Source organism: Fonsecaea nubica, assembly GCF_001646965.1.
Source record: "Fonsecaea nubica strain CBS 269.64 chromosome Unknown Scaff51, whole genome shotgun sequence".
Classification (NCBI taxonomy): Eukaryota; Fungi; Ascomycota; class Eurotiomycetes; order Chaetothyriales; family Herpotrichiellaceae; genus Fonsecaea; species Fonsecaea nubica.
This window is the reverse complement of record NW_019173724.1, coordinates 148,335-168,670: the sequence shown is the minus strand read 5'-3', so window position 1 is coordinate 168,670 and position 20,336 is coordinate 148,335. Positions and strand designations below refer to the sequence as shown.

The window sequence follows — 20,336 nt, the reverse complement described above, 5'->3', positions numbered from 1 at the left end:
TGTCTTGCGTGTATGTGTGTGGTGTCGATATTGGCATCGACTTTTGGTCCGACCACCTCCCCGCCGCCAATGTATCGCGTTCGCGCTCTTGCTGGTCGGCGTTGCTGCAAAGGAGGCCTCTGCTGGTTGCACCGGAGTTCTACCACGATCTTTCTAGGTTCTGGTGTCCTGTGTCGAATTAGGAGGTACCAAAAAAACACAGCAAAGTCTCTGGGGACACAGATAGTCGGTGATTGGAACCCAAAAATAGCCAGCACTTGACCATGAAGGTGGCTCGTGTACACATTCTTCAAGTGCGTTTGTCTGTCATCATTACCATTTCCGAAACAAATTCTTGATCACTCCGAGGCAGAGCCTTTATCACAGCCAATGCGGCCGAGCAATTCCTTTCGATCACTGCTTGCCCCAAGCAAGTTGACGCTGGAGGAATGTGCAGCTTCATGCTTCTGCTTCCTCCTTCCACCACTGCTGGAACCCGCACTGGACGTCTCCGGCGTCGAACGTCTGCCACCCGCCGACGACGCAGGCGACGTGGATTTGGACTTTGATCGTGATTTTGTCCGTTGTCTGGAAGGCTTCGAAAGAGAAAAGTTGGGATCCGTGCTGAGGATCTCTGTTTCCAGATATTGTTCCTGGGGATCCACGCAAAGCTTCATTTTGTCGATATAGTCCCTCGGCGACTTCTCATCCGACACTTCCTCGTCCTCATCCTCGTCTTCGTCGTCCGAACGCACATCTTCTGCCCCTCTACCAGTGATCACCTTATAGGCAACCCGAACGATCATGCCGAACCAAATGAGCAATATCACCTGGAGAGCAAAAAGCATGGACAAGAACGTCCACTTGATGCTGTTGTTCCAGCAGACGAGTCCAACGGGATTCTTGAATGGTTGGATGAGATGGTCCCAGTCGTTGGGTGCAGGGATCGGACCCTCAAGATCCTGTACGCTTCCCCTATAACATCCGTATTGAATTTCCTCCGGGATGTGAGCGTAGATGCTGTACCAGACAGTCATGTATAGAACATGCCTGGCAATCAGCCAGGAAACCATGAAAAAACCAAAGGCAATGTCACACGCAAGCTCGAAATGGAGATATTTGAGAATCTTGGCCAGTGGGAGGACAATATCCGCGAAGTCCATGAGACAGAGAAACAGGGTTCCGACACGATATTGGTGATAACCGTAGGACGTGAATATTAGTGAGCAGGTCACAATATGATGGCTGAACATCTGCCAGTGGTCCTTCCGACGCTCCTCAATGTTCACCACCACTATCTGTTGCAGCCAAAAGCCGAATTGGACCAGATAGTACCACTTCTCCATGCCCTTCATTTCGCGGTCAGGCCACGTCCTCCAAAGAGCGCGGAGATCGAGCCAATAGTCGGAGTTGTACATGATGTACATGCCCGTACACCATGAGACAGTGTAGTAGCAGAGAATCCAGGCCTGTTCCGCGAATCGTACCTTTGGCTTCCGTTTCCGAATACCGAGAGACGCAGCCAAAGGGCTGAGGAGATAGTCCATGACAGCACAGCGCAGGCCAGTGAAGACAATGATCCAGTAAAAGACAAAGAATATGTCGTCCCAACCCAGGGCAAAATTTCCGGTCGCCGGGTTGTGATAGGAGATGCGGAAGAACTTCTGGGTATGATGTTTTGCTGAGGGAAAGAGGATGTGTACAAAGAAGAGCATGGATATGAGGTTGACGGATATGCCTGTCAACGTAGAGATCAGTATGGCAAGCTTTATGGCATTCTTTTATTGCGGACGCTCTCACTGATCTGGTGATCCACGACCCAAGTACATGCGCAGGCGATGGTGCTTTTCTCCTTGCCCTTGCGCTCCCATCTCGGCCAGGCCGTCTTCTGCGATGGCGACTGACTGTGTTGGTGGTGTTCCATGGTCAAGTGGCTTATTTGTTCGAGTTTCTCCTGATCTGGTACACTCATTCGATCCATCTTCCTGTGAGCCAGCGGTGTGGACATGCACCAAGCTGAAAGTTCGAATAGGAAACTGAGCTCGAGACCGTGGTCTCCTGGTCCGGAGAACGAAAGACTGGTCAATGCCAATGACAAGGCGGGGGTATATCAATCCGAGGAAAACAATATGCGGGCGGGTGATGAGGGCGAGCGACCAGCGCAGCCAATGCGAGGTGTGTGTTGACCACGGAGGAGAGGGAGGACCGAGGGGGAGGTGAATCAAGCGAATGACAGGTCTGGTTGAGGGCACACGCGGCGTGCAGACAAGTTGCCTCGCTAAGCCCGAATGCCAGACAGACGGTCAGAAGCCAACAGTGCGAGGAAAAAAGACCAGAATGGAAGTGGTGGAGTGATATAAGGGAATATGAGGTGCAGGGCATTGGATGGTGGGGATTGGATGGCTGCAGCTACTTACCGACAGCTTTCTTGGGAGCCCTTGGGAGCCCTTGGGAGCCTCACCAGCCTCTCTTTTCCCTCCCCCCGGCACCCCGGGTCAATGGCTTTCTCGGTGGCTACTGGCCGCTACGGAGTGAACAAATGGTACCTAGAGGGATTGGCAGATGTCGGTGTGAGATATCGGCTTCGGCTGTCCCTGTGATTGGCACCAAGACCCCCGCAATGACCACTGGCCCCCCCCAGGAGCTGCAGCATGGTGAGCATCCTTTCCCCTTATGACCAGGACACTTCTTCAACCAGTATCAGAATCTGCCTCTGTACATAATAATATGCGGGACAAGAGGAAGTTCGGGAGAATGTGCTCATCGTTATTCCTAGTCTTATGCGAGTAATCTACCTCCTACCCACTGCTTTGAGCTGCGTTCAAGCTTTCTATCACCCCCACCACTGGCCCAAGCCTTCGGTCCCTGAATGGTCCCGGCTCTGGGGATGGAAGCTCGTTGTTTGCTGATATTGTTCCGGGTTTTGGACACACCCAACGAAGTGCCCCAAATACCCAATAGCACGTACTTCCACTCCACCAACTCTTCTTGGTGCCTGAACATCACCCGTAGTCAGTCCGCTTCAGTTATGTCATTCCGCCCAACCATTGTCCCTTTTGTCATGGTCGTAGATTAAATATCCTGGACAAACTCCCATATGGACACCTTGCCATTCCACATCTCTTTACCGGCTGGGTGTTTGAGCACCAGCAGTATATGTGACCTGGTGAGTATCGCGTTATTTCGGGAGTTTGGATAGCCGAGTATTTCGCACAGTTTCGAAGGTACGTAGTTTGCGCCGGAGCCGACTGTCCGTGGTGCGGTTGCGTTGGGCTCAGCGCCAAAGACCATATGGCTCTTTGCAAGCCTTCCACAGCTTGATTGTTCCGTCTTCGCTTCCAGTCGCATAGATCTTGCCGTCAGGGGAGAACGCGGTTGACCAAATTGGTCCGTGATGGCCTTTGAGGACCTCTGCGATAAGATTAGATCAAGCACGGGATACCAAGACAGCTGAAGCTCACCAAGTTCTTTTTCCTGTGCAAAGTCCCAGACACGGACCCATGTATCCTTGCCCCCACCAGTCACAAAGCGTCCAGTTGCAGGGTTAATGGCCACACTGGCAACTTCGTGGTCGAAGTTGACTTGCTTGATAAGCTCTCCAGGTCTGCCGGCGTCGAAAAAGAGACAGGACTGGCCTGCTGCCACACTCAAAATTCCAGGATTACTGTCTTCTGCTTTGTTGGTGGACAGCTCACACGAAGTAATGTCCCGCTCTGTCTTGACACTGGCGATCATGCGCTGAACTCTCAAGTCCCACCAACGAATTGTCTTGTCTTCGCAAGCCGTGGTGAGAATATTGTAGTCAACATTCCACACAATCGATTTGATGCTACCACCATGTTGACCCGCTCCAATCTCATGCCCCTCAGAAGTGGTCGTTGCGGTGACTGGAGTGGCCCCATTAACCTGGTCGGGTGAAGCAGCGCTGCCCCCGCGACTGAGATCGAAGATTTTGAGGGTCTTGTCTTGCGCACCGGTAGCGACACACTGCGGATTTGTCTGAATTGGAAATGAAACGGCGCGAACGATGTGGTTATGAGTCAAGATGTACAAACACTCTCCAGTCTGGGGATCCCAGATTCTCCTGTATATTGTCAGGGCAAAGCAACCAAAATATGTGCTGTTCAGAGCTCACGCGCTAAAGTCTGCGGATCCAGTGGCGGCGATCCTAGCATCGGAAGACAATCTTGACGACCAAACTGCGCCTTTGTGTCCAATGAATGTTCCTATCCTGTTCCCGAGGTCAGCAGAGCAACTTGTAATCCTCAGACATCCATACCAATCGCCAGTCATGCCATCTCGTAGCATAGGATTGTTGTCTGGTAAATGTCAGAGACAGATGGAACATGGGCGTGTGGAGTCTTACCTTTACAAGCCGATATCAGGTAGTACTGATCATCGTCCACGATGGAGGAAAAGCTCAAATGTGTTATCGGCCGCGAGTGGCCATGACAAGTCAGAGGGACGATACGTGGTGTATCTGCGCGCATGACGAATATTAGATTAATCTGTCCCAGAGTCTCAAGCAGACGTCTTTGTCATACCTGCGGACATAGCAACGATGTCAAGACTAAATTAATGCCCGACAACAAGCGGGGCCAAGTTTACGCAAATTCGAAACGGGGACGGATAATGACAGCGGCAGCCCAGCTTGTAGTGAAGTCTGAGGTATGATCAACTTCCAAGCCAGGATTCTTGTTGGTGTCCCGACGGCAGATCTGGGATTAAGAGGAGACGAAAGAAGAATAAAGGCCCCAGGACTGGCCACGGAGAAAGAAGGTGATTCTGGAAATTGTGACTGTCGTGACCTTGTAGGCGACTGGAGGACTTCCAACTTTTCACCGAGTGAAGTCAAGGTCACCGAGTCACAAAATTACAGGTAGGAGAAGTGAAAGAACACGGAAAAATGATAAGAAGATAGGTCTTTCAAATACTTGATCATGGGCCGACATGAACGTACCGTATTAGATGAACAGGGGAGAAACGCACGGGTTGGATGGATGTTTGTAGCGTTTGGCCCAAGTGGCTCGGTGGATCGTTCTTCCTTCCGCTTTGGTGGCGCCTCAAGACGCTATTCCTTCTTTGTATTAGCGTCTACTAACTGTCCAACATCAGTTTTTCGTATGCAGCCTCAGCCTTGTCCCTGTCCCCTTTTACTGCTATCTACTGTATCGTCCTCTTGTCGCTCGACTAGACTCACTCCCGATGGAAATGGTCTGATTCACACTTCTCTAGTCGGAGAGTACAGCCGTACAATAACTCCTTTTCGTCCAGAACTCAATTGCATAGAGCCACCGTAGCTCTCATACTCCTTTATTGATACAAAGCATCGAGGAGCATTTCGTTGTCTATGCTTTGTGTTGGTTCCTTCGACAAACTTTCCCTTTATCAATGATACTAAGGACCCGTCTAGTGTATTCTAAGTTCATTATGTTCGGCCTGGAACTCCTAACATGTCCGACCTACACGAAAAGGTCGTTTCTCCATGGCTTCACTGCCTGCGGTGAGACCTAAGCGTCTCTAGCAACCTCGTTTATATATATCTAGATAATACACCTCCTCATCTGGACAAAGAGATCTGGGCTGTTGCGTTGTTGTACGCGCCACGCGCGAAGGAAGTCGTCCTAATGTCTCAACGTCCTTGATCTGCTGTGCATCGCGCGCTGCCTCCGCGACTCTCTTGAACCTCTTTTTTCATAAATATGTCATTGTTCTCCCCTCTGTCTCTCCTCTCACCGGACAGCACGATCACAACAATTCACAGTACGGTTCTTCAACAAAACGTTGAGCAAACACAAAGAGAATTCAGACGATTTTCTTGATGACCACAAACTCCCAACCACACCGGTTTCAAACCAGGTAAATGCACATTCACATTTCAAGATGGCAAAAGCTAAGGAATTCTTTAGGGCCGCAAAGACAAAGCTGAGCAGGGCTTTCCACATATTCAAGCGTGAATACTCATATCAACACCAGGGGATGAACAGCTTCACATATTTTGTGCAACAAGGGGCAGAAGTCTCTTCCAACGACTCTGGCGCTGAGCAGCTGGTGCAGCAAGGTGACGCCTCTGTTCCTCCTCAAGGTCAATCGACGCTGAGGTACGTGATCTCAAATTACATGGAGGGATCAAGCGAGGCTGACTATGACTCGAATTTAGATTTTGCTGGACAGCCGTCAGAAAAGGGGCGCGGGCGCTTTGATAACAACCCTGCATTGCGGCCGCTCAACTCAGAAGTGACAGAGACAGAGCTATCTGACGTCGAAGAGTCTGAAGAGTCACCGATAGGTTCGGGCGTTGGGACTACTTCGGCGAAGATTTTGAGAATCTCTGAGGTGAATGGCCAGGAAACGAACGCTTCAAGCTGGAATCTCCTCCTGGGACAGACCATCCGCCATAGACATCATCGTTCTCTTTCTGACTGGCTAGAAGAACAAGTGTTCGAGCCACGCCCTACCAACCCTGGTCTCACTGAGGCAGATAGCCGAGGCATGGATATTTCAGAGGCACCACCATCTTCTCGCCATCTCTCGTCTGGCAATTCCAGTGCGGATACCTTTGGACGCTGGAGACGTCGCCACCCAGACGATGGACTTGCTCCCACTGGAGTGCCGGACCCATTCGTCAACCACCAGCCCACAGCTGAACAGAGAGGGCTGCCGGCTACGACTCTGGATGAACTGAACCATGAGACTCCTTCCCGCTGGTCAGCAGACTTCGACAAATTCTCCTCTGATGGCCAACAACGCAAAGTGGCACAGACTGCTTCAGGAAACTTCTCCCTTCGGCCTCGACAATACAGCCTCAAGACTCCACCTCAACGACCTCGTGCGGAGGAGATCAAGGTTCGCAAGAATCGTGTGAAACCCCAATTCGCGGCGGACACCAGCAAAGTGTCAGAGGAAGCTGAGACTGTAGCTGCCGAGAATACGGGTACCAACAAGGGAAACGCTGCGTCGGACCAGCCTGCTTTCTTCCAACCGGGAGCAGCAGTGCTCGGTGCTCAGACGGCCATGGAAACCATGCATCGATCTTTCTGGCAGGTGGACGGGGCTCTTCGGCAACTCACTCTCGAAAACCAGACGCACCAAAAGAACATGAGGACAGTGCTGGACAGAAACCAAGCTCTAGAGCAAGAGCTCGAGAGAGCGCACGCAGTGGTCCGAGAAAAAGACGCGGAGCTTGAGCTCTTGCGCAGAGTGATCGGCAATGTGGCCCATGCCCTGCTAGCGTTCCCGATTCCAGGCGTGCCAGGTCAAGCTCAACAGAACAGCCAAGGTGGCAGCGCCTGTCCTCCCTCCGGATCGAAGCTCTCGGAACCGCAAACGCCAGCGGACCAAACCCTTCGTGATTACAGCCGAGGGTACACGGTGCGCAAGCTATCAACCGGGTCCGTAAACACAGATGCGGCAAACTCCCACGAGAAGGACTGTGACGAGGCGGGAAGCGTGGTCCATCGCGAGGTGGCAAACCCAGGATTTGGCTTTGATTTGGCATACCAAGAGAGCGAGACTTCGGACATGTACGGGGACGATGACTACGTGCGCAACAAGGAAGCCGACGGAGAATATGATGGCGAGGATGAAGGGGAGAAAGACGATGGGGCCTCTGGCACTCCTTTCAGCTCCTCTGAACAGGCAGCACAGCCCGAGTCTCTGGATCACCAAGAGACCCCGTTGCAGAGCTCCATCGGAGACTCTGTGTTGGGATCCCTTCCTCGACTGCGCCCACGGAACTGGAACTGGTGAGCAGACCAGACAACTCTACCGTCGAGATGGCCGGAGCCGACTGGCAGAACGATACACGGTGGGGGCGAGATTTGCACTTGGTTCTCCTCTTGGTCTTAGTCTACTTCTTCTACCAAGGACCAGCAGGATTGGAAAGTGATTTTTGTCCACGTTGGATAAGGACTTTTATTACACACACATTCCAACGAGCTCTGTTGAAACCTGGGACGGGAAAGGGAAAGGAAAGGGAAGTGGATAAGGAAGGATACGCACAAACAGGCGGTACAGATACAGATTCAGGGATCGGTTCTTGGAATAACTACCCAGGTACTCTTTCACTTTCTATTCACTTTCTTGATGAGATGAGATGAGGCGAGGTCAAGTGAATAAACAAAGAAACAAACAATACTCAATATACCTACTCATCTCGTCCGGTAGATGTACTGTAATACCCCCAAAATGCCCCCTTTTTTTTCATAAAATAAACTACATATGTAGATGTCAGTGTAAAACTACAACCATGGTAGTTAGTTATCAGTTAGTCTACCCTACGTATCTACCTACTTTACGCATTTGTTGCCCCCTTTATCTACTTTTCATTTTCCAGCTATGCTAATTATTGTCTGGCTGGAGTCTGAAAACACATCCCCATGAGGAGTGACGGGGTATATTGGTAGAATGGCCATGGCCAGGTGTAAAAAGGTGAGCTGCCCAACCAAGGCTTACTTGACTTTCTGGATTTCTTTGCTCTCTTTGCTCATCTAACTAGAGCCGTAGAGCGTAGCGTACATATGTAGATTGGTCTATATTGCGAGGGTAAACCCCCTTTTCAAACCAATGTCCTCTGACGGCATCGCTGGGTGAATATAGCCTTAGGGAATAAATCCCAGTCATTGAAAAACTGGGATATATCGTCACATCTCATCTCCTTGGTACGGCCTATGAGTGTTCATTTTCCTCCCTCTTCAGTACCATCTTCTTCAAATTCGACCAGGGCAACACCACTCGCAACCACCTCGCCCTCTCCATGCACGATTCTCTGTACCTTGGCCCCCTCCATCGGGCTTCTTATGACGGTCTCCATCTTCATGCTCTCAATAACTATCAACGGTTGCTCCTTCTTCACCACATCTCCCGGTGAGACCAGCACGCGGAGAATCTTGGCCGGCATAGGGGAGAACAACGAGTTAGGCTTCTCCGTCACGCCGAGTGCTTTCTGAAGCCACGAAGGCGCAGGCGAGTAGAGAAGGAACGAGCCGTGCGGGGTGAAGAGATGGATTGTTTCTGGATTTGACCCAGAGCCCGACGATGCCGAATCAGGAGAGAAGATGATGTGTGAGGTATGTCGCGTATGGGGAAAGTAAGTTGTTAGGGTATTTGATTCCGGGTTGAAGGAGGATGAAACCGACATCGGGTCAGAGTTTGGTGTTGACACAGAGAATGTACCTGGGCTTATTTGTTGAAGTTCCACAGCAAGAATTTCGGGTTCCTTTCCAGGTTCGGTTTCGACATTCGCCGTGGCGAACTGAAAGGTTCGTGGCTGAAAATCCGAAGATGTATTAAGCCACGAGGGCGATGATAGTTGCCAGGCTGATGTCGCTGTATTCGAATTCTGAGGATTTGAATGGCGAAGGAACGAAGCAATCGCTGCCTGCGCAAGGACTTCTGAGGTGACACTTATCTGCGGGAAGAGTTCTTCTCGGTGTTTTTCGATATAGCCTGTCTCCACGTTACCAGTAACGAAGTCGGGTGATTTGCATATTTTCTTGAGAAAGTCAATGTTCGTTACAGGTCCAGCCACCTCGTAGTCTTGCAATGCTGCAACCATTTTGCGTAGAGCGTCTTCTCGAGTCTCGCCTCTAACAATCAACTTCGCAATCATGGGGTCATAATGGCTGGAGACTTCGTCCCCTTGAACGAATCCGCTGTCTACCCGCACGTTGGCAGTTTCTTTGGGGAGTTGAACGTGTAAAAGTTTGCCAGAATCAGGTATGAATCCCTTGTCCGGGTTCTCAGCATAGATTCGAGCCTCGATAGCATGTCCACGCTGAGAGATCTGTTCTTCGACTTGTTCCTGGGTGAGAGGAAGGGGTTTGCCTTCTGCAACCAAGATCTGCCAGTGGACAAGATCAAGCCCCGTAACCATTTCGGTGACTGGGTGCTCCACTTGAAGTCTGGTATTCATCTCCATAAAGTAGAACTCACCCGTGTCATTGTCGAAAATAAATTCCACGGTACCTGCTCCTTCGTACTTGACAGCGAGCGCAGCTGCTCGTGCCTTGTCCCACAGATCTTTGCGAATCGAGTCATCTAGGTTCGGAGCTGGAGACTCTTCAAGGATTTTCTGGTGCCGGCGTTGAATGGAGCAATCTCGTTCACCAAGAGCGACACAATTTCCATGCTGATCCGCGAATACTTGGACCTCAATGTGACGTGGTGTGGTAATGTATTTCTCGACAAGGACTTCGTCATTGCCAAATGAATTCCTCGCCTCACTCTTTGCACTTTCAAGCATATCTGAGAACTCTTGAGCATTTTTGGCGATTCTCATTCCCTTCCCTCCTCCGCCTCGAACTGCTTTGATCAGGACGGGATATCCAATTTGGTCCGCCTCGTGTGCAAGTGTCTCCGGAGCCTGGTCCGATCCGTGGTAGCCTGGGACACAAGGAACACCAGCCGCGTTCATGATCTCCTTGCTCCTCGCTTTGTCCCCCATGTCTTCAATGGCGCTTGCAGGAGGGCCGATGAAAGTGACGCCCTCTTCGGCACATCTCTTTGCGAATTCGGCATTCTCGGACAGGAAGCCATAGCCGGGATGGATAGCTTGACAGCCCTCTTGTTTTGCTATCCGGAGGATCTTCTCTTGATCCAAATAGGCGGCTGTTGCGCCGAGGTTAAAGGAGAACGGGGAAGAAAGCGCATGCTGTGAAAGGGCATCGGGATTCGTGTATAAAGTAGTCGTGCGGATGCCGTGCTGGGCAGCAGTGCGATTGACTCTCAGGGCAATCTCTCCTCGATTTGCAATGAGAATTGAGTCGATGGTTTTCGTCGAGTATGCGCGAAGGGTGCCCCGCGGTCGGAAGGCTGCTGCAGCTCGAGAGAAAGGATAGTGAGACATGGTGAAGTCAGCGAGGAGGACCGCTTACATTTTCGACACGCAGGACACCTGGGACAAGGCAGTTTATTATGTAGCATGAAGGGAGAAATGGGTATTTGAAGCCCTTCTCAGGATCTCGGCTGTCGTCGCATGGCGTCGGAAGTGGCAGCATCTCAGCTCTGGGGGCCATTCAGGTGGGGATCGAAACGCGTGCCGTTTCTCCAAAATGCCTGCCCGAGCATCGTCACACTGGATTCCATTTGTCCTCTGTCCTGCACCACGCCGTCTTCGGTTGCATGATTGCTCAAACGACATTCTAAGAATTCCTCGAGTTAAGGAGGGAGTAAAAAAGTTCACCTTTGGCTACAAACAATGAACATATAACAATTCCTTTTGGACTCCTCTCTCCTCTCATTCCTCTTTCTGCCACATCCTGTGAATGAAACTTGTCATGTTGTCCTGAAAAGCGCCAGGCGTGATCAAAAGATCACCTCCCACAAAATGTCCGATATTGAAGACTATACCTACTCCCCCTATGACGATCTTGAGGACATCCTGTGGGATGCGGATCCGACGCCAGAGTTAGCCGACGATTTGGCCGAGCACGCAGTACACAGTCCTGTGTATCAAGAGGAAGATGCTGTCAAGAACGAGATGAGTGAATATTTTAGCGACTGGGAGTACTACTCGGATGACTACATGGATGATGATCCGACGCTATTGAGAAAGATCCCTCAACCTGCCCGTGGGAAAAACACTCTGGTTGCTGCCCAGAACTCTCGAAGGGGCAAGAAGAGGAAGCTGATCGAGACAATCGACGTCCTTCCTTCGGGCTTGGATGAGGTCAAACTGTTAACCAGTAGCATCAAGGGCACAATCTGGGCCCAGCAAACTGGCCAAAAGATTCCAGCCCACAAAGATGAACAAGAGAAGGTCGCTCTCATGAAGAATTGGAAGGACGTTTTCGCGATCAAGGACAATGGCTGGAATCAATCAACAGGACAAGCCGAAGACGACGAGAGTTGGGCAAATGAGATGAGTCTAGCAGATATGGGTCTCAAACATGTGCAGCGGCAGCCGTCCTTCGATGCCACCAATCAAGATGCTTCGGCTGAAATCGAAGAGGACGACGAGGTAGCAGAAAGCATGGCAGAAGAACCCTCTGGGGAAGAACATGTCGAACAGGCCATTAGTTCGAAGGAAGACCCTGGGCCAGATGCCACAAACTGTCGCGATGCAATTGTGGGCAAAATAGACGACGAAAGAGTGAAAGGCTACGGTCAGGGCGGCCAGGATCTGGGATCAGGTGGTAGAGTCTCACAATCGGGAGTCCTGGTTGAAGATGAGATACCTCGAAAACGGCGACGGGTCAAGGCCGAACTGCCTTCCCCGCCAGACTCGAGTGAAACCGTGGTTGTTGACGCGAATGATCCGACGGCCATGGTCAATGGAAAAGAGCTGAGGCGAGACAGACCCCCAGACATCCACAGACCCGGCTCTCGAAGGGAGAACAAAAGAAAAGCAACGGACGAGCTCGACGAGGTTGACCATACCAACTCAACTCCCAGCAACCGAGCAAAGAGAGTCGCCTCGAAAGCCGCCACCACACGTTCGACACATTAAGAGCAAGATGAAAAGATTCTTTTAGGCATAGCATGGATAAATTGCAACGATCAAACCATCCACTCAACGGTGGGCAATCACTCAAGGGCAGGATGATAGAGGATTACTGGCTCTTCGAGTGAAATTGAAGAACGGCCTAGTACCCTTATGGTATAATTTCATGACTGTAACGAGCACAAGAAGAGAAATGGTGCAGGATGGGAAATGCATGAAACGTGGCTTCTTTGGCTTGGAGGACCCCCTATTGTATTGTAGGTAATTGTAATCTGGTCAAGCGAACAAAAACCATTTGTGAGACAATGTTTGAAAGGAGCGATGAGATGAGACGAGGCTCCAACTCGGCTACGCTGGGGCTTGCACGGCTTGGCAGCCGATATCGAACGGAGTCGAACTGCACCTCCATCTGCGTCTACTTCTGCTCGTGCAAGCTATCGTTGAACAGTTTTGACAACCACTAGAATTTTTCACTTCACCGGTTGAGTCCATTCAGCTGGCACCTGTATCCTCCGTCTTCCGTACCCCCCAGCCCGTTTGGATATCTATTTCAAAGAGAGGCGAGTCCGTACTCCACGAGAACACCCAACTTAACAATCTCATTTGGCTGAATAATTCGGGTTTACTGGTACGCCCACTTCTTTCCATATTACCCAGATCAGGACATTCGGACATCACGCAATGCCCGTGGCGGCAACTTTTATCTCTGTTGAACGTTGGCTGACTTGTGAACACCGTTAGATTTCGCCGCCAACTCCGCAGAGTGCGTTTGAATGGGGCAGAGAAAATCTTTGTTGGCCCAGGCTCAATAAAAGGAGGGAAGACTCTTGAAGATGGCATACAGTATGTCTCTCCCAGGGCGGTCCCGGACACCACCCTCGATCTCACCCCCAGCAGAAAATAACAATAGAGATCTAGACACCTCTTACCTCTCATCCCCTGACACTCCCTCCACTGTCTTCCCCGAGCGACTTATTCGGCCACTCCCCAAGCGATCCATCAAGTCCCGATTGTCCCAAGAAGCCGCTGAGGCCATCACATATCCTCCTACGCTACCATCGACCAGTCTACCGACATACTCTCACTATGGAGAAAATGGTGACTATCCCAACGACAGCAAAGTTTTAGTGCACCAACATAGTGATGGATATGATCAAGATCACGACCACGACCATGACGATGATCATGACTGTCCTCACCACCATCACTGCCATCACGATGAATACGAAGATGATCTGGATTCCCAAGATGAACGCATGGTTCCTGTCCGCCACTACTTTGTGTCATCCCCCCGATCTCCCCGCTCGGGTCGCCACCGATACTCCTCCAAGGGCACCATGTCTGGGCCGGACGGATATGAGGCGTTTGAAAACACTAATAATAAGAAAAAGCGAAAAATTCCCACCTCTGGCAGTTTGAGTCTGCATCATTCATCTGTCACGGATCAGTTGGCGCATATGGGTATCAGTGGCACGAGAGACGGCTCAGCGGACGATTCTTATTCCACAATTGCTCACGCCGGAAGCCCCACAGGCCTTGGAGTGCAAGGAGCAGGGAGAGGGCGCAGCACTAGAAAGCTACCGGGACGGAATCCGCTTGGTGTTTCGGTTAATGGCTCCAACGCTCGAAGCAGTACATCCAAATATGACCAGAATATGTCTGCTAACGCCAAAGGTAAGAATCAAAGAGCGGAAAAAAACGACGTGAGTGTAACTAATGTGTTTCGAAGCCGAAGAATCCAAAGATCAAGGTATTATTTCTGCCGCGATTGCCAATGCTACAGCGCTGCTACGGAAACCTCTCGGTAAAGGTCAAGAGAACGTGGGTGTCTTGGATCAACAAGTCAAACAAGCCCATACCAGTTCACAGTTTACCTTTACATGTGAGAGCGAGGCGAAAGGAGTGACGTTCCCCGAACAGAGTTTATACTCGCCGGGGTATGCACAACGCAACAATTTGGGTCCTTCAGGTCCGGGGGCACCGCACCAGAAAGGACCAACTCAGGCGACGCACACCAATGCGGGCGTGGGGCAACCAAACTCTCAAGCTGCCGCTGCGGCTTCGGCCACGGCAAATGCGAATGCCCAAGGCAAGAAACCTCGCCGAAGGAGAGCAGACGTGTATACGTTGGCTGCCCGACAGAGGCGGCTTCAACAAGAATACAACAATTTGCAGCATCCGCCGGCGCCTGAAGACATCTGGATCTGTGAATTCTGCGAGTACGAGAGTATCTTTGGTCAACCTCCTCATGCGTTGATACGTCAATACGAGATTAAGGACCGCAAAGAACGGCGTCGGTTGGCGGAGAAGAGGCGATTATTGGAGAAAGCCAAACTCAAGGGCAGGAAGGGAAAGAAGCAGACAAAGGGGACGCCCAAGGCCTCGAACTACAATGGCCCACTAATGCCTCCACAGGGATATGAGAATCAGCCACTGGACCAGCTTGGCGACGATGACTTGGACTATGGCTACGATGACCCAGTACCTATGCCGGCACCACCTGCAGGCACTGCTCCGAGCAAGGCTGCTACCCGGCCGGCGAATGCGACGACAGACAAGGCTGGGGGAACCAATGGAGGCGGAGGGACACGATGACAGTTGGGCTTTCGACAGCTCGGTCCGTGTTTCTTGTCTGTCCTTTTGTTCTGTTGTTCCCCTTTGTTCAGTCTTTCTCTCGCATCGCATTGGACTCTGATCTGGTCACTCGTTTCATTGGCGCCGGTTTTGTTTCTTGTGGCATTTTGACATCTTGTCTGTATCTACACAATCACCCTTTTTCCCATGACTCCTGGCCCTCTGGCAAGCCCTAGGTAGCCTGCACATACTCCTCTCCCCCAAAAGATAAAATTTGCATTCAATTCGTATGAATCTGGTAAAGACGCCTTTGTTTCAAGATGAGGTAGTTGGACAGGATCATCAGGATGGCTTGCGTGTGCTTCGAGGTGGAACAGGATTTACTTACAATACCCAACGTCCAATGCCACTGGCTGCATTGGTGGCGTGGCAGTGGGTGGCTTACTTGGACCCCTGGTAGAGTCGCTTATTATTCGTTGCCCCGATCCAGCCACATTCCCCGCAATTCCAAGGCACATTCCCTGAAGATTCTTGATTCTTGCCCAAAGCCATGACGCACATGCCTGCAACCACTCTGCCACTGGCATCCCGCATTTCCCAATCCGGTTGTTTCATGACCGGAATCTCGACGCTCGCCTCCCTTCCAACACACGTGACCTCGCGCCGCTTTTGCTCAGGCTGGCTCGCGTCCGGCTCAACGTCGGCTCAGGCTCGGCTGGGCCAGCTCACCTTGCTGACCACGTCGGGCGGTGGCCCAAAGGTCGTCCCTCCTCCAGACCGTCAAGTTTTAACGAGGGCCCCAAAACGAGGTCCCTAGGGGGAGGGGCTCCCTAGAGACGCACCACGGCACGTTGCCTCCTCGACCCTGCGAGAACGAGTCGGTCTTCATGAGCGTGATGGGCCTAGCACGACGTACGCTTGTGTCCCTGACGCGAGGGAGGGTTCCTAGATATAGTCCCCCTAACCCTTCCAATGTCCCGTTGAGTTTCTGTCTCCTTTGTCGTCTATTCTCCCCTCCTCGCCGTGTCTTCCCCCTCCTTTTTGTCGTGTGAACTCTTTTCACGTCCTCTGACTCGGCTCCTGGTACGATTTCTGCTTTCCCTTCTCGGCACAGGTATAGGTCCTTGGAACACTCGGGAGCTATCAACTATGAGCATCAAGAACAAGAAAAGAAGTTGGAAGGGTCTGAACCCAGACGAGCAGATAGAGGCGGCATTGGAGGATGGGCTCTCTGGGGACAGGTCGGGGATCGACGGGAAGCCTGTTTATGCAGAACTTGCTAAGAGCAGTAAGCCGCAGTACGAGGCGATGATGGAGGTTTGGAAAGCGTAGGCCACCTAGGAAGCCCTACTCGAGTCTGTGAGATAAAAACTGATAAGGACTAGGTACGAAAGGAAATATCCGGGGTCCGATCCTCGCAGCATGGAAGTCATGAAACACTTTGCCGAAGTGGTCGGACGCGCGACGCCTGGCAGGCTGGACAAGGAAAAGAGCCTGGACAAGGACAAGAACAAGAAACGGGCAACGGTCAGGACGATACGGAATAAGATTCGAAAATTCATGTCACAATGGCAGAGGGAGACTCACCTTACCATCCCTAAAGACGTTCATGACTCGATGGCTCCTGTAAGTGTGTTGAAACGCTTCCTGAGCTAGAGCGCCCACTTATGGTTTCATTTGCTGACGAGAGAAAGTACATCAAAAATGTACTGAGACACAAAATTCCGCTCTCCATCGAGGAGAAAGAACCTACATATCTGACGATAGAGAACTATGTCGCTATGGAAGAGTTACTCTGGCTGAACGATCATCACAATTACATCCACGAAGCGAGCCGAGTAGACTCTAGTGCCCTATTGAAGATGCACTGCTACACCTCTGCAAGATTACAAGAAATCTGCAAGGCAAAGTACAAGGTCTAGTTCTGAGCCAGACGAGATGAAATGTGGACGGTGCTAACAATGTCTAATAGGACCTTCTTTGTATGGTCGCATGGAAAGACGGAGAGCCAGAGATCAAGATACGGTTCAAAAGAGAGCGCACAAAAGGCATGCAAGATAATCCCAACAAGTAAGTGACGAATGTCGGCCGCTCCGAGGCTTAGATCCTCATTGCTTACACTTCTGTTGAAATGCAGACCAAAGCATCCCATATACGAGAGACTAAATCCTACACCTCCTTTACTCGTCAACGGGCTTTTGTTTTTACTGGCTATCTTTATTTCGGCTCGCGCATTTAAGGACTACAACACTATCGAGGCGGTCCTCAATGCCAGACCGCCACCCAGAAGAAGGTTTGGGATTATGGAGTGGGCAGACGCCGTCTTGGACGATCCAGTCTTTCCAGAGATGTCCGTAAATGGACCAACCAAAAAAGAGAAAAACGAGTCCGCGTGGGGCCACCAGTGTTCCGATTGGGCAAAAAGGGCAGACTTTCCAGGAGGAATAGGATTACATGCCCCTCGCCGCGAAGCACTGATCAAAGTAGACGGTAAGGCGATCTTACACCGAGTTAATTCACTAAAGCTAACCCGTTCGCAGATGGCGGCTACTCGCTCGGACAGGTAATGAAGTTCGCCGCGCACAGGAACCCAAGAACTCTTGTCGGCCACTATCTGGACAACACAAGTAACGTGGACGGTGCCGCCGTCTTCCTGGGGCTGGAACCACGGCGGGACCTTACAGAGGACTTTCGCAGTGCGTCAATGAAGAGAAATCCCGATCTCCCGCAGTCAATCCCCAGCAAAAGTTTGGATGAACTAAAGCACCGCCCGCAATTTGTCGCCCTTTGCGAACAAATTGAGGACCTCTCTCTTCAACTCACCGCTGACATCACCGAAGAGGAGCGGAAAGCACTGAAGGCCAAGAGGCGCCAGGCTTATGATCGGCGACAGCTGCTGGTGGACGAAGAGTTGGAGAACTACCGCAAAGTTGAACGGCGAGTCCAGACCACTCAAAGTGAGGCAGACGACCACGGGGACTGGCGGCGTAGTTATTTCAATCGTGTCGTCCGCCACATGGTTCCTGAACGTGACCGCCTGGCCCGGACTCTACCGCTCGCTGTCCCTCTGCGAAGCCCCGAAGGGATCTCTACCCTCCGAGACCTTGTTGCTCTCCGAGCGAACGATTCTCGCGTTGCTTATCAGGAAGTGTTGCGGCCCACAGGAGATTCCTGTCCAGTTTCTTCCTGCAACCGGAGTATCAAAGAGTAAGTAAGAGACATTCCTGCAAACCATCGGCATCGTTCCAGCTGCTGACAGGTCAAATTTAGTGTTGCCGTCAAAGATAGGTGGAAGCACATATACGGGTGCTCCAAAAGCCATCACACCAAACAGTTCGGTTTCGCCGAGTTTTGTTTCCGATGCAGCCGTTGGATAACTAACGAGAACGATTGGGAAATCCACTGTCAAACTCACATCGACAATCTCGACGTTCCCTTGCGATGCGACCCGGTCACTTTCCGCCACGCGGTTGCCTGCACCGGGTATTGTTGCGGCTGTCTCAGCAAAGTCGGGCGTCCGGCAGCTGTGAGGATGCAACAGTACCTAAATCGAGGGATCTGGCAGCAACATATATCTGGATGTATCCCAGAATATGTCGCGAGTCTGAACTCCAAGGATTACTTTCCATGCCCACATCTGTTATGCTCTACGGTGCTCTTTTCGGACTCCGGCCTTTGGCATCATCTGGAAGACTTCCACGGTACTCCTAAGCCGCAACGCACACAAAGGCGTCAACGTTCGCCAGACCAGAGCGTGAATTATGAGCTTGAGCCTCCCGATGCTGCCCGGCGAAAGCGGTCTCGCCCCTTGGCCCAGTTGGAAGGCCGAGCCTCAAGACCAAGACCTAGTTGCAGATCACGGACTAAGCGGCACCCCTCTGAAGATACAGACGACCGCAAATTTGTAAACATCTCGGCCCTCAACTTTGATCCCAACCCCCCCGGAGGGATCCAAACGCTGTCGGTGATCGGCAGTTTCACTTCACGGTGTACAGCACAAGCGGATAGCGTTTGGGATGCGGGTGATGACTGCATCAGCATCGACAGTGCGTTGTCATCCCTGTCAAGTGGCCTGTTCGAAGCAGTGCCTGGAGCTCGAAAGCACTGTCCCTCTCCCTGGGCCACCCCGTCAGAAGCTGCCGCCGCCACGATCCCGATCGACCCAGAGATCATCTGTCAAGGGCGTCTAGCGGCAGACTTCGACCAGATCGAGGTGGTTGATCTCACAAACCCTCACGATAAGTCCGGTGGGAGGTTTCCAATACTTACCCGACCCCGCCGTGCGTATTGAATACTAGCAACTATGGTATAGCAATGCCGTAATCAAGATCACAGGCGACTCATCTCTAGGTGCCAAAACGAAAGATTCTTCAGAAATGGGCGGTGATTGCGAAATGCTAGTCTCGAACCCAAGCCCTCCCACCGCCGTGCCAACCCGGGCTGAGGTGGTGCAATTCCATACCGGTGTCCAAGATTTGAGTCGCAGTCGACCCGCTGTCATGAAACCAGAAGATAATCAGTGGAAGATCGAGAAATTGCTGGGCAAACGTCAGGTGAGAAGACGAGTTCAACATTTAGTGAAGTGGTTTGGTTATCCAGACAATGAAAGTACCTGGAAGCCTCCAGAAAACGTCCATCCTGACGATATTGGGGAGTTTGAGGCGCTATATCACCGTAAATCTTCGGGGTTTAGACATTCGGGTTGGACATATAGATAGAAGACACACTACTCAATCGACTGTTTGATTATCTATAGAACCTGATCTCGTGCTCCTGCCTTAGGCTGGTCTATTTGAGATCGAAGGCGAGGGAGTGATACTAATCGGAAATCGCCACTGACCTGGCCTGCACTGTTACGAATCGAATGCCATGAGTTATTCGCGGCCGTGGATAAACAGAACAGCTCGCAGGGCCTGGTCCTTATTTCAGCACGCAGGGCATTTCACCACGCCGAGATGTCGTTGAGCCGAAAGAAACACCCAAAGTTAGCCCTGATTTTAGCTCCTCGAGTACTGGGAGTACTTTGTCTAGTCCCTCGAAGCATTTCATGGCTTGGCCCGTCAAGTAGTTTGCCCTATCTGAGTACTCTCGAATTCGACCTTGAAGCTGCTGATTAGTCTCGTGCAGTCGGTTGGCTTCTTCTTCTGCAAGTTGTCTGCCTTTTGATTCAGCTGTCGCCTTATCTCTCCACTGGCATAGCTCGTGGAAAAACCGAGCGCTTTCATTTTCGAGGTGCTCGATTTTTGCGCTAAAGCTAGCTTTAGGGTCTTGTAACTGTATACTTTGTTAGGGAGTCTTGAGCAGACCGGGATATTGCGTCTCCATACCGATACAGCAGAAT

The 20,336-nt window shown here is 51.4% G+C and overlaps 7 protein-coding genes across 7 annotated transcripts; 4 read left to right on the top strand and 3 right to left on the bottom strand.

The window, feature by feature from the left end:
* Positions 1-338: 338 nt before the first annotated feature.
* AYO20_07388 (hypothetical protein) lies at positions 339-1,903 on the bottom strand (the record flags this gene model as incomplete). The annotated part of the gene is made up of 2 exons (XM_022645674.1): positions 339-1,717; positions 1,780-1,903. The coding sequence occupies 2 exons, from the start codon at positions 1,901-1,903 to the stop codon at positions 339-341; spliced, it is 1,503 nt and encodes a 500-aa protein (XP_022498389.1).
* Positions 1,904-3,051: 1,148 nt separating this feature from the next.
* AYO20_07387 (hypothetical protein) lies at positions 3,052-4,469 on the bottom strand (the record flags this gene model as incomplete). Its single annotated transcript, XM_022645673.1, has 4 exons — positions 3,052-4,063; positions 4,115-4,210; positions 4,259-4,298; positions 4,346-4,469. 4 exons carry the CDS (start codon positions 4,467-4,469, stop codon positions 3,052-3,054), a joined length of 1,272 nt encoding a protein of 423 aa, XP_022498388.1.
* A 1,393-nt stretch (positions 4,470-5,862) lies between these two features.
* Positions 5,863-7,728, top strand: AYO20_07386 (hypothetical protein; the record flags this gene model as incomplete). Its single annotated transcript, XM_022645672.1, has 1 exon — positions 5,863-7,728. The coding sequence occupies one exon, from the start codon at positions 5,863-5,865 to the stop codon at positions 7,726-7,728; it is 1,866 nt and encodes a 621-aa protein (XP_022498387.1).
* A 928-nt stretch (positions 7,729-8,656) lies between these two features.
* Positions 8,657-10,825, bottom strand: AYO20_07385 (hypothetical protein; the record flags this gene model as incomplete). Its single annotated transcript, XM_022645671.1, has 1 exon — positions 8,657-10,825. The coding sequence occupies one exon, from the start codon at positions 10,823-10,825 to the stop codon at positions 8,657-8,659; it is 2,169 nt and encodes a 722-aa protein (XP_022498386.1).
* Positions 10,826-11,305: 480 nt separating this feature from the next.
* Positions 11,306-12,427, top strand: AYO20_07384 (hypothetical protein; the record flags this gene model as incomplete). Its single annotated transcript, XM_022645670.1, has 1 exon — positions 11,306-12,427. The coding sequence occupies one exon, from the start codon at positions 11,306-11,308 to the stop codon at positions 12,425-12,427; it is 1,122 nt and encodes a 373-aa protein (XP_022498385.1).
* Positions 12,428-13,266: 839 nt separating this feature from the next.
* Positions 13,267-15,016, top strand: AYO20_07383 (hypothetical protein; the record flags this gene model as incomplete). Its single annotated transcript, XM_022645669.1, has 2 exons — positions 13,267-14,095; positions 14,151-15,016. The coding sequence occupies 2 exons, from the start codon at positions 13,267-13,269 to the stop codon at positions 15,014-15,016; spliced, it is 1,695 nt and encodes a 564-aa protein (XP_022498384.1).
* A 1,128-nt stretch (positions 15,017-16,144) lies between these two features.
* On the top strand, positions 16,145-19,713 carry AYO20_07382 (hypothetical protein; the record flags this gene model as incomplete). The annotated part of the gene is made up of 8 exons (XM_022645668.1): positions 16,145-16,323; positions 16,381-16,621; positions 16,690-16,911; positions 16,968-17,065; positions 17,133-17,485; positions 17,536-18,202; positions 18,266-19,237; positions 19,308-19,713. 8 exons carry the CDS (start codon positions 16,145-16,147, stop codon positions 19,711-19,713), a joined length of 3,138 nt encoding a protein of 1,045 aa, XP_022498383.1.
* Between the last annotated feature and the right edge of the window lie 623 nt (positions 19,714-20,336).